Source organism: Aulostomus chinensis, chromosome 5 (assembly GCF_037954235.1).
Source record: "Aulostomus chinensis isolate RoL2024-O1b breed Wild chromosome 5, RoL_Achi_v1.0, whole genome shotgun sequence".
Taxonomy (NCBI): domain Eukaryota; kingdom Metazoa; phylum Chordata; class Actinopteri; order Syngnathiformes; family Aulostomidae; genus Aulostomus; species Aulostomus chinensis.
In genome coordinates this window covers 14,161,368-14,174,601 of record NC_141324.1, presented here as the reverse complement: position 1 = coordinate 14,174,601, position 13,234 = coordinate 14,161,368, and the positions used below count along the sequence as shown (strand labels likewise).

General features: G+C 42.7%; 1 protein-coding gene across 2 annotated transcripts in view; it reads left to right on the top strand.

Moving 5' to 3' along the window:
* The window catches only part of kcnn1a (potassium intermediate/small conductance calcium-activated channel, subfamily N, member 1a), a 53,265-nt gene extending 47,226 nt beyond the window's left edge, over positions 1 to 6,039 (top strand). The window contains exons 8-9 of one of the 2 annotated variants that reach the window (XM_086203335.1): positions 2,949 to 3,018; positions 5,692 to 6,039. In XM_086203335.1, coding sequence (XP_086059461.1) covers positions 2,949 to 3,018; positions 5,692 to 5,997 — 376 coding nt within the window. In that variant the 3' untranslated portion in view covers positions 5,998 to 6,039. Of the gene's footprint in view, positions 1 to 318; positions 2,927 to 2,948; positions 3,019 to 5,691 lie in introns of those variants that run through there. The other variant, XM_086203336.1, reaches the window with a different exon arrangement.
* The last annotated feature ends 7,195 nt before the right edge of the window (positions 6,040 to 13,234 follow it).

The following is a 13,234-nucleotide window of genomic DNA, read 5'->3' as shown; positions in this document are numbered from 1 at the left end:
CACACACACACACACACACACACACACACACACACACACACAATCTTAGTGTACTGGTCCTTCCTTCTCCCCGTCCCCGTTTCCCTTTCCCCTCTCCCTCCAACCCCTCTGACCCTGTGCTTACAGTGACAAGTGTAATGGTTTCACTCGTTTCGTGAATGTTGTGGGGTTAAAATTCTGTACTGTGTTCTGTCTTTGTTTTGCTCTATCACCGCAGAGCTCAGAAGTAAGTTGAGTCTTCTATGTATCCTCCTCCTCCTGTTTCCTCTACATCCCCTTCTTTTTCTCCATGTCTGCGTTTGACAATGCATGACAAAGGCGTTTGTTTCCAAACGATTTTTGGGAAAAAAAAAAAAAAAGATTTTAAAAGAAAAAATGCTGGATGCTGAATTGTTTTACTTTACTTCAATGTTCCATCGACCTCCCTCTCCTTCCCATCCCCCCTTTTAATGGAATGAAACCAAAGTTTTCAAGCATCAACATTTTGCCACCGCTGTCAGTGGTGGAGGGCTGTCTGGAGAGAACGTGTGAAAGCATCTTGCACAGAATGAGATTGTAGCTTTGTTGGCCCGTCCAGCAGTTCATAACCATCTACTGTATAATGTTGCCCATGATTAATATAGCTGCTCTGGAGGCTATATTAACCTGCATCAACAGAATTCATTCTACACTCCTGATTATTTTCTGTGATGAGACACACGCTCACGCACACACGCACACACACGCACACACACACACACACACACACACACACACTCTCTCACTGGAATTCACTGTAATGAGGTTGAAATGTTTGCTGTGGTATTAATAGTGATCTTTGCTTTGTGTTTCCTGTTTGAGATCAAACAGCACAGCTCGCACGTGCCACTGACAACACCGCACACAAAGACGGCACATTAGGGTTTTGTGGAAACGAAACCGCACGCATAATACGTTACACTAATAAGTAGCACTTTTAGCTTTTGTCCCTTATTCTTCGACAGGCGTGGGGGATAACAAGTAGACACACACACACACACACACACACACACACACAAGCAGAAACAGTTTCCCACAGTGATAGAGCCGTAAGCGAGCAGTCTCATTCCGCTCTGATATACTGATTTGCACATGAATAAATGCCCTTGAATGTCATCCTGTCTCATAATTTGCTGAACAGGGAAATTCTTCCCCTCACACATCCAGATGATGGCTGTGATGCCACCGCCAACAATGACACATTATTCACATCAGCGTTAACAGCGGCGTGATGTATTTGACGAGAGATAAGAAGGCGCCGTGTTGAAGGCCTCACAAAACATGTCCAGTGTGTCATTGCGCGAGTCGCCGTATGTTCAGCAGCATCTTTTATGATGAGGCGTCCACAAATATAAAAAAAAAAACACACACACACACACACACACACACACAACGATTCATCTAAGAACACACAGGAAAATACTCATGTTCATCCTGCACAAATCACTCACAGTCACTGCACGCTTTCAGAGTTACCGGTGTGTTTATCAAGTCCTACCACTGCGTGCGGCACTGACAAAGGGCATGTCATCTTATTTTTTCCTTTTTTTTTAATGTGTGATCTTCGGGCGGTGAGGGGTGGGAATGTTTTTGATTTCAGACATGAATTCAAGGGTTTTCTTCAATAGAAGCATATTGCATTCTTACTGAGAAAAAAAGTCACGTTTTGTCATAATTCAGGGTGGAGAAGACTCGATTCAGAAAGACTTGGTTCTGAGGTTCTCAAAATCCCCAAATCTATCAAATCAAGATGAGTCATGATGATGAAAATCCCGGTTGTTCTTCCTCAAATTCAATCACTGGCGCACCTACTTCTATCAACCATTAGTCATCTGGTGTGAAATGTGCCGGATGATCATTTATTCTTCAATTGGTTTGTTTCTGAATGACGCACCCTCTCTCCATTTTCCCCGTCTTCAGTAGCTCGCTCGCTAGCTTAGAGGATTGCTGAATGTGCGAAGCAGCCAAAAAGATTCGCTACATTTCAGTCAAGGATGAGAAGGAAAAAAGAAAAAAAATGCCACCGCCTCGAAGTTGCACAGCAGTTAAAGTGAAAATACAACATCTGGATAGTTTTGGAACTCCAACTGGTGGTGTGCACCGTCCTCATCCTCCCCCACACAAGCTAGCTGCCCAATAATGGAAGGCCGATTCCCTGAATATAACAACAGTGTATGTAATACGTGTAATGATCAGGTGACCCTGGCTGACCCCAGCTGCTCTCTTTCACGCCATCTTTATAAAATACTGTTGGTTTTTTTAGCTGATTCCATTTTTTTGGCTGATGACATCATGATAGTACTTATTCAATTAGATAAATGATAGGAAGAAACTGATGGCTGTATTGATAAAGTCTGGATCATCGTCATTGATCAAATTGAATGGCCCCCACCCTGAGTCATAGATTTTTTTTTTTTCTTTTGGCTTTGGACTGAGATATTTTTTTCTCTTCTGCGAAAACAGATTCTGTTGTTGTAACAGGATCATCTGTGTGTTTCTCACTGCATAACTGAGGAGACATCTTTTTCAAACTTGACAACAATCATGACAAAACGTGATCAGCAGTCTTTATTTCTCAAAATAAGTGCAGTATGCTTGTGTTATTTTGCATGTTTTGGTTGGCATTGCATTGATCAAGCCCAGGAATGCTTGTATATTCATATATATATATAAATTTATCTGTTTGTATATATATATATATATATATATATGTATGCAAAGTACACAGTCTATATATATATGACGCATGCATGCCCTCTCGTTTCAATGCCATCAGCGCGCTCATGATTAAAAACATGTCTTGTCCTCCTTCTCTTCTTTATTGGCCCTTTCATAAACCCAAACTACCTTTCTCTCTCCACTCCTGCACACCGCCCTCCTCCACCTCTACCCCTCCTCCACTTCTTCTTCCTGTTTCCACCTCCACCCAGACTGCGCAGTGTGAAGATGGAGCAGAGGAAACTCAACGATCAGGCCAACACCTTGGTGGACCTGGCGAAGGCAAGTTCCCTGTCATACCGCATTCACGGCTCGAGCATGCATGTGTGACAGGCAGCTAGTTAGCTTAGCATAGCTTTGACTGATTAGAACTGGAGGAAATCGTTGAGCACATTCCCTGCTGTAACCAAAGCGATGACTCTTGGGCTTTTGTGTGGAGTAAGCAACCGAAATCCAAGATATCATTTTGTTTTTGTTTTGCTTTAGAGGTGTTGTCAGCTGGCTGTCCCTGCTCTTTGTGCTAAGCTACATTCATATTTCCTTCTTAGTAACAGTACCAACATGAGAGTCCGGTCAGAAGGAGACGAAAGGAATACCCATATCATGCATGAAATGACTAGATCTCGCCATTTTGATGTCACCAGTAATCTTTTTGTTTAATAAAAACTGCATTTTAGGCATGTCGAAAGTGTAATTGTGGAGGGAGAATCCTATTTAGGTTTTCATTATTATTTGAATATTTGCCATCGTGTCATAATTATCAGAGGTCAACTCAACTCCAGTGAGCAGGACATGAAATGATGGGATCTGCTCCTGTGGAAGTGTCGAGTTTGTATGACGCCAACCTTGTTTTAAGAAAACCTGATTAAATTCGTGATCTCACAGAAGTACTACACTACCCACAATCCTAACGTGACACAACAATGTCTCTGATTGGTGCAGTGCTCTGTTACTGTGAACCTGGCAATTGATATTAGAGCTAATATTTTGATAATTAGTTGTGTACTGACATCAGTCACAAATCAGTGAGCAACAAAGATGATCAGTTGGTCACATAAATGTAGGTCACGAATGACATTTGATGTAACATTTTTTTAGTGGGGGATCATTCTGTGTGGAGTCTCCATGTTCTCCCTGTTCCTGCGTGGGTTCTCTCTGGTACTCCAGCTTCCTCCCACAGTCCAAAGACATCAAGAGAGGACGAGGTTGATTGATACTCTAAATTGACTGTAGGTGTGACTGTGAGTGTGAATGGTTGTCTGTCTCTATGTGTTGGCCCTGTGATGGACTGGTGACCTGTCCAGGGTGAACCCTGCCTCTCGCCTGAAGTCAACTGGGATAGGGCTCCAGCCCAGAGAAAATAGATGGATGGATGGATGGATTTTTTAGTGGCTTATAAAATGTTTCAGGGCTTAAGATAATTATGGTGATGGACTTGTACTCTTTCCTTTGTTTTATCTTGTTGCACTCAATCAAATATTTTAAAAATGCAAATCACCTGCTCGCTGGCTGGCTTGTTCCCAAGTTGGCATCTTTTTTTGAAGTTTTTTTTTTTGTTCATTCCAATCAAGAAAGACGAATGGGAAATTTTGTTTCTGAGCCCTCGCTGAGGGTCAAGATGAGACGGCGTGCCTGTATCCTAGTTTGGCCCCTTCTTTATTGTTTAATTTACGCTAAATGGGACGTTAATTTACAAAATGAATATCATGCTATATTGAAGACTTGGAACAAGCGAATGAGACCATAAACTCATCAGGAAATGAAGCTATAAATCAAGTGAAGAACAAGGCCATTGTGTCAGTATACGGTGGAGTTGCCCCCTGCTGGCTGTTAGGTAGAATGCAGGGGTAAGTCTTACTCATACATGGAAGGACTGTCCAGTTCTTCTGTAAGATCTTTGATGCTATGTGTCCACAGCGACTAGCAGAAGATCATCAGTAAAGTTGACCAAAACAGGAGACAGGTGATATTTTTACTGCTCAGAAAATGTTAGTAAGTGCAGTTTAGCCCGAAAAACAATAAGAATCTCAATTATTGCCTCATCCGTCTTACAACCGGCTGGATCTATGTTTGTCAAATCTCTCAAATGATGTCAGATCCAAACTGAAGAGACTACCTGAGCTGACAGAGGGTCTTCCAGGGCGCGACTAGGAGATCAGAGCTAAGTAGCTGGGAGAACCTGACGCTCAGCACGTCTGAACACTATCAAGCTGTAAGAGGGGTTGCAGTCAAGCCTGGGTAGCCTCTGTCCTGCTGTAGGCATCAGCTGACCCAGCCGAGCAGAGGGGGAGAGAGACCGTTCAAAGGGAGATGCATGACTGCAGCCTCATTTGATGTGGATGGCATTTCCACTCCAGTGTGTATTTGAAAAGGTTGTAAGGCCAGCTGCTTTAATGTGTGTTTACTTGCCCTCACTCCGCTCGATTATCAGATCTGTGTGTGCACACCCAGCTTTAGCTCGGTGTCTCCTTTTAAGTTACCCTTTCATTTTTGATACGCACAAAAGTTTTGACTGCTATGATGGATAATTGAATACTTTGACTGTAAGAATCCAGGTTGCATGTTGATACCACGTACAGCAGAAAGAACCCATGACAATAAGTACGACACGACTGAGTTGTGTCAAGTTCGAAGCATTTAAGACTCTTTCTGACTGTAAATGGACTGCAGAAGTGGAGCTGAAAGATGAAACCTCTGCTGACCTGCATGAAGTACTATGTAGTATTTCCCGTCATTATTTCTGTCTGAGGCAGATTTAGACCACAGCTTTCATCTGCGCATGTATTTTATGACTGAGGACTACATTGCAGACTGTTTTTCACGGGGGAAAATAAATCTAAACACTGGTATCTCCATCTGCGTTTAGATTTAAACCATGGTGGAATTCTCTGTTACGTCCCCCGCCCCCTCTGTCTGTCCTCCTGTTGTTCACATATGCTTTCTCTCTTTGATTAGACCCAGAATGTGATGTATGACCTGGTGTCAGAGCTGCAGGAGCGCAGTGAGGAGTTGGACAAGCGCATCGGCACATTGGAGGACAAGCTGGACTCGGTGACGGGCAGCCTGCAGGCGCTGCCCTGCCTCATCTCCCAAGCCATAACCCAGCAGCAGCAGGACTTCCTGGACGGCTTTGTTCACCGCTTTCGGCCGGCGTCGCTCGCTTCAGAGCGGTCAGAACGCTCAGAGCGGTCATGGACTTCCACCACCCGTAGGCGGCGCTCACCCTCGACAGCACCACACACCTCCTCGGATAGCGGATAACCTTGACTAACCTTCGGTCCCCACCCTCCCAAACCCATCCCATCATCTCATTCTGTTTAACCCCAAAACCCCTGGAGTCCATTCCTGGACTATTAATGAACCTATATCTTAACCCCTGACCTGATCCTTGACCTCACCCTTTCCCTCCCTCCTATCCCCACTCTCCTCCCCCCTCGTCCCACCCATCAAATCAACACCAATCCCTCTGTGACTGAGTGTCTCAGCACAGGACTGGATCAGAGCTACTCCAAAAGAACCAAGAAAGGCAAACAAAGACTTAAAAAAACACAAATGCATCCAAAAAAAAGGAAAAAGAAAAAAAATTTCAATGACTGACAAACCGAGATAAAGTAGAGATATGGTTTATGTTTTAGCCATTGTATGGCTGTTCAAGTTAGCTTTTTTTGTAAAAGCCCTTGTATAATTAAAAAAAAAACAAACAAAGACTGAGTTCAGGGTCGCTGGGGTGAGAGCTGGCTATCACACCGGAGAGTCCTTAACCACGCGGGAGGAAGTTGGTCTGTGGAGCTGAGGGCCTTGGCTCTCCTGCTGGCCCTCCGGGGCCACGGAGGACATCTGTCCACCCATCCGTCTGTTGATTCGTCTGGTGACAAGTGCGAGACAAAACTTTGGATTTCCCTTTCAAAAGACTAGTGTCATGGATTCTTTCCCATAAGTTTGGGCAAAAGCTTTAGGAGAGGCTACGAAAGCTCTGACTTCAAGTCAGTGTTCGCAAATGCACTTAAAGGGGAAACTGTCACACAGCAGAGAAGCAAAGGGGATGCGTATGGCATTACTACTGGGTAGGAGAAATTTACTCAATTGCCAACTTCAAGGTTTCAGTTTCCTTCCAAGGGAAAAATGAGAGCGACTATCTTTTTTAGTTACATATTGACATGTGATTTTTCAGTGCCTGAATGTATAAATAGTAGAGGGTTATTTAATTACTAATTTCAGAGCTTTTTTACGATGTTAACAGTCTGAATACAGCATTGCATTCCCTTTTCAGATACATTCCTCTCCAAAAATTGAAAGAAAATACATAACATTGCCTCCATCACACAGCAACTCTTAATGTATTTTTTAATAAACATCCCCCCCCCCCCTATTTCTACTAACACGGCGAGAAAGGAAATGTTCAGAGAGCCAGCAAAAGTGAGAGGGAGTGTTTTGTGAGTGTGTTTGTCGGAGAACGTGCGTTCACTTTTAGCTCAATGTTGCACACGTATACACACAACAATGAAATATGTAGTAGTCTACCTTTGTCACCACCGCTAACGAGCGATGCCCGTGGTCCTCAGATAATAGCAGCACCTCTGACTGCTGGTGTGTTCGACCACACAGGGAAACATCACAGGTCGACCTGAGAAACCAACCTTCGCACGGTTCTGTGCAAAAACTGACCGTTCAACACAGTTCTCTTTGGATGGCTTGATGATTTTATATGATTTTGTTCATTATCACGTTCATTTTTGTTTGTTTGCTGCCTTTATTTCTCTGTTTTCTTTTTTCTTTTTTTACTTTGACTGGAATTTCTTTCTTCTTTTTCCCACTACAACACCTAGAGATTTTAGAGCTGCAGAACATAAAGAGTTGCAGTCATGTGATTCTGTAATGCATTCCCTGTTTAAAATATGAGGTGAAGGAGAAAAATTGCTAAAGAATATGAATAAAAGTTCTGAAGAAATGTCACAGAACAGTGAACTGGTTCCTCGGCAAATCTAAAGGAATTGTTTGATATTTTGAAAAATGAGTTAATTTGCTGTCTTATACCAAGAATATTGATGCCACTCTTATGCGTGCTGTAAATATCCAGCTACAGCCAGAAGACGTCCGTAGCTTAGGTACAAATACTGGAAAGTGTCAGTCTGCTTCAGTCCAGAGGAGTTGAGAGGGAGAAACAAAAAAGTATTTACATTTGTGTTGGGTAAAAATGAACGAGCACACCATTTAAATGATTCTCTTTTTTTTTTGTGCATAATACCAACAAGGTCAGTCCTTTAAACTTACAACTGCCCCTTATTTTAAACCGCAAACACCCACTCGCTGTTGGCTTCTGTGTTCTTTGCATGCATTTAACTACCTGCATGGCACGTAGGTCAGCCAGCGACAAAGCTAGGACCAACTAGGTCAGACTTTTAAACTCAGGCAAGATGGGGAGTGAACCCTCCTATGAAACAGGAAAATCAGAAAAAGCTACAAACCATTGTAATCGGTCCCATTTCTGACTATGATATTATATTAAGCTCACATAGGTATGCTATGTATCGACTGGTAGTTTTTAGAATGACTGCTATTTTGTTAATACACACATGGTAATATAGTAAACAGTCCAGCAGTATTAAATATGTATTTCACACATGCACTGAGTACTCCTATGTCTTATTTGTAATTCCTGTGTAATTCATGTTGCCAAAAAGGAAACAAAATACACAATGAGTCGATTTAAAGACGGACTGACGGTGATAACGTGAATTCTCGTGGCCATAACAGCGTAGTGATAATCTGGCACCATGACAGCCGTTGTCCGTGGCCCTTATTGTGAAATTCACATGCTAACACCTCTACTGCTAGCATCTTTTTTTCAGGAATCTACAGGGGAAAACAAAGTGTGAACATGACAAGCTGTAGTTTTAAGGGACTGTGACGAACGCAGTCACTTCCCGTAGCCCTCGGTTTGTCATGGCACATGGCCCCCTTAACACTGCAATGTTTCACGCTTCAGTTTTACAGATCAAATAAACATGCTAAAATATGCAAATTAGGCTTATCTGCTAACTTTTGGACAGAACCAGCCGTTTCCTGTCTTTCTTGGCTCTACTAGCTGTAGCTTCATATTCGCTCTACAAAATTTTTTGCAAATAAGTGGATTTCCCAAAATATCAAACATTTCCTTTAACACTCCAGTGTCAAGCCTCTGTTTTGTCTTTCTACAAAAAAGGCGTTGAAAACACACGATAGCTGAGAAATGAATTCAAAAGGCATGATATGATGCATCCTAAAGTTGAGATGACTTGTAAAAGTTTGATTTCAAGAGAAATATGAGGATTTTTTTTGTTTTTCGAAGCACATGTTAAGAACAGATAGGGAAGTCAGCGGGTTAGCAGGCTAGCATGCTGTCCTCATTTAGTCTGAATGGTTAGTGTCCCAAAAGGATGTTAGTGCAAAAGATCATGTTTATGGCCCCTTCAGCTAACAGGACCAACAAATAGGACCATTATCATTTCCTGGATCTTAATTATTTCCTTGATGCTCCCAGCTGAACCCGGTCCAACCCTGAGAGACAATGAAGAAGCTAACCCTCTCTCGGGCGCTGGACCGGCCGAACAGCACTTCATTTAAGAACATTTCAGTTCTCTGAGTGGAACTTAATTAAGCATGAATACAAGCTTTTTTTCCTCCCTTTTTAGCTTGAGTTGATGAAGCATGATTCTTACTTGTGCCCACCTCTAGCTACTTCTTGTACAGTGCTACACTCCACCCATTCAGTAAGAAAGGATCTATCATGTCATTACGGCCTCTCTTTCAATCAGTGTCACGCAGTGAGTAAAGATGGCTAATGGTAGACTATCCGCTTGATTACGGCCTCATCTGTCTGCTCCTATCGAAGGATTCTATCTCTTTATTACATTGGAGGTTTAGCCTTGTTTGTCATCTGTCATCATTAAGAACATCAGTCCCCAACACACAAAGAGGCTTCCCAAATGGGCCGCAGAGTCGTTTGAAATAAAAAACGGGAGAGGCAGGGGTACCCTCAGGTCATGTTCCATGTTGCACTCGGTGTGTAATATTCAGTTACACAAGGAAGGATCGCAGATGCTGGAGCGTCTTCCCCAGAGAGAGGTGATGGCACTGGTGTTAAGGACTTCATCCTTCATCGTGTAGCAGGAACAAGGGAGAGAGTAGATTGAAAAAAGAAAGATGAGAGCTCATTTGCTGACAGATGTCCATTTTTGCCCCGCGGGAGTTGTGAACGGGAAGATTGGGTGTCCTGTAAATGTGACCTCATTGTTGATGTCACCAAGTGGACCAGTCAAACGAGATGAAGGTGACAGGGTGCATGTTGTGGATACGCAGTAGGAGAAACAACTAAAAATGAGATGAAATTCAGGCAAATCGGAATCCAACATCTTATCACACAGCCTATTTTTGTTTGGTTTTGTCACTTTTTACCCTGTCACCAAGAAAAAGCTGCCACTCCACCATTCCGATATTTAATAGTGACCAGATTTTTGCCGTTCTAAAAAAAGATTACACAGTATTTTGTAGTGAATTGAGGGGCATTCATGATGTTATTCTGATGAGTCAAAGTGATAAATGCATCCCAGTCTTTTTGATATTCTAAAAAAGTAGGCTTTCCTCCTAGAAAAGGCATCAGAACACACTTCTATCCGACAATAATAGAGTGGAAACCCCCCAAAAGTGAAGAAATGTAACTCATTTATTGTTCTGTGTACACTGCCTCATGATGCATAATGTACGTAGTAGCACTGGAATAAATCCACCTTTAATGGATGGCAAATGGGTTGAACATGTTCTCTGTATTGCTGTTCCTTCATTTTGCAGGTGAACTTTTGTCCTAGCAAGGAGCCACACCAAGGTCAAATCATTAAAGTCTCTTCAGCTTTGACCATAATTCTCTTCTTCCTCTTTTTTTTTTTTTTTTTTTTTAAATTTCAAATCTTTCCTTGTACATTGCCTTCCATCTTACCAACAAACTGAGCGGAGCGTAAAGCCGGCCATGACACTCGGAGATGGATTGGCACACTTATTGACAGCTACGGGCATCTGAGGCCCCGGAACATGATTACAGGACCGTGTATCGATATAAACATAAACATCACTCCAGAGGACACACAGCTGCTGAGGCGCGGTTCCAAGGTGAACCATGGGCTGTACGCACACACACACACACACACACACACACACACACACACACACACACACAGTCATTAACGTTCAAATAACAAGCTACTATCCATGTCTACACGCACAAACAAGGCTCAGCCTGGTTAATTACAGCCAAATCAGGAGGGACTTGGCAGCAGACTGATATCCCGCAAGAGAGGCCGACTCAGTCACCCTGTAGATGTTGCTACACAACCCCAAAGATTCACCGCAGTGGAAACACGGGGCACCTCTCATGAGATTGGCACCATTATGATGTTTTTATCAAATAAGTTCTGTAATTTCACATGTTTGAACAATCCAAATGTTTCATGTAGGACAAGCAAGCAACCATGTCAGCAACAGAAACCTATCTTAAAAGTCAAAAGGTTAAAGAAATACTAAAACCAAAAATGGTATTTTATCTTTCAGGTACTCACAAAGGGATTTTTCCCCCTCCTTCTTTGTGTCTCATGTAAATGAAGCTACTGGTGACTGATGGCTAACAACAAAACCGTCCAACAGAAACTCAAACTATAAGACCAACGGTTTGATGCTACCGAGAACAAACAGGAGAGAGTTCAACAAGATGTGCCAGCTGCTCGCATACCACACATGAGCGAGCTCTGAGCCAGAGATATGTTAGTTAGTTAGTTAGTTAGTTAGATAGATAGTTGTAGTTTAAATAAAAGTGTTTGTGGATTACTGAGAATACAGCTGGATGAAGGAGATGTGGATTATACCAGACTGTGCAGTGGACAATTTGTAAATGAAGGAATTTGGTCTTTTTGCTGTTGTTAGCCAACAGTTGCAATTAGCATTATACTAATTCTTCCTAGCTAGCTTTTTCTGCATTTTTGAGTCATAGATAAATTGTGTGTGTGTGTGTGTGGGGGGGGGGGGGGGGGGGGGGTTGAGCTCAACATACCTATTTGGGAGTACTTGAAAGGCAGAGAACATGTTAGGGTTAAAAGGGTCTCTAAATGTGTACAGTTCATCCATTCAGCCATTCATTATTATGTTCCAACAGTTGAAAGGGAATAGGTTGTAAACTGAGGCTGGTCCTCAGACCCTCTGAGGGGAAGGCCAGAGGAGGAATCAGCAGGCCGGGCGTTGAGGATCATCACAAACTGTAAAGAGGTCCTTTGAGGACAGCTTGCAGCAGGCAGAGGAAGCCATTTATTGAATTTATCATGAGCCCTCTTTTCCTTTCGGCTGCTCTCCGAGCTAATAGCTAGCAGCCGCATAATGCTTAATGCCCTGCCTATCACTTACAGCTAACGTGGTTTGGCATACACTTGGGGAAATCACAGAGAATACGAGTATTGATCTGGGTTTTTGGTCTTTTTTAATGCATGATGCAGTAGTGGTGGAGAGTGGGTGTGAAGAGCCTTTTCATTCCGCCAAATGTTTCTGAGAGCCATTTATTTCAGCGTCCATTATTTCTCTCCCTCTTTTCACCTTTCTCTCTCTATCTATCTGCATCTCTTCTTCATGTCTGTCTGTGAGCGATCTGAGTTAGAGTGAACTGATACAAATGAGGTGGTGGAGGCTCAGTTACTTCCCTGCTTCAGTTAGCTGAGAAGGAAGAGAGGAGGCCTCGAGCCTTCGGCCATGAACATGCACAGACCTACAGTGGGGACGCCATCAAATTCAACAACTACAGATGATTCCCAATGGAGCTCTGACAAAGTATTTAAAAGTTAAAGAGCATTTTGGCCCCTTTGTTTTTGGCTATCCAAACTAAACCCTGACGTCGCTCAGCTTTGAGTCCTATTTGACATGGATAGGAGAGATGTCCCAGCATCATACCAAATACAATGAAAGACCACTTTGGATTCTGTACAAAAATGTCAGACACACGTGCTGGTCAGAAGAAAAACCAGTATCATAGGCAGCTTCTCACAAACAGCTCAAACAGACTGAAAGTAATCCAGTTAAATGAAACTCTCGAGTCTGAACTGTAGATTTGAGTTGAAATATGTGAATTACTGTATATGGTCTACTACAGCTGTTTGGTACCGCTCACATTGAACTGGTACTAGTATCTGAGGTTTCATGAAAAATTCCTCCGTACAAGTTGGGTTTTTTTTTGTTTTAATAGGACTTTTTCGCCCTGGATTTAGTCTTACCGACAGGAAGCAAAACCCGGTTGCAACTCCTTGCTCCAGACAATTGTGCACCTCTTATAACTGTCAATCACCCAGGCTGGCAAAGGCTTTAATGTTTCAAGTCCTGTGGTGTGTAGGAACACCTTCAGGTGAGTACAAGTACCCACAAAGCTGGTACACTTCAAAGTTATTCAGTACCTGACCCTTACTACCATAATATTACACATACCAGAACTCGC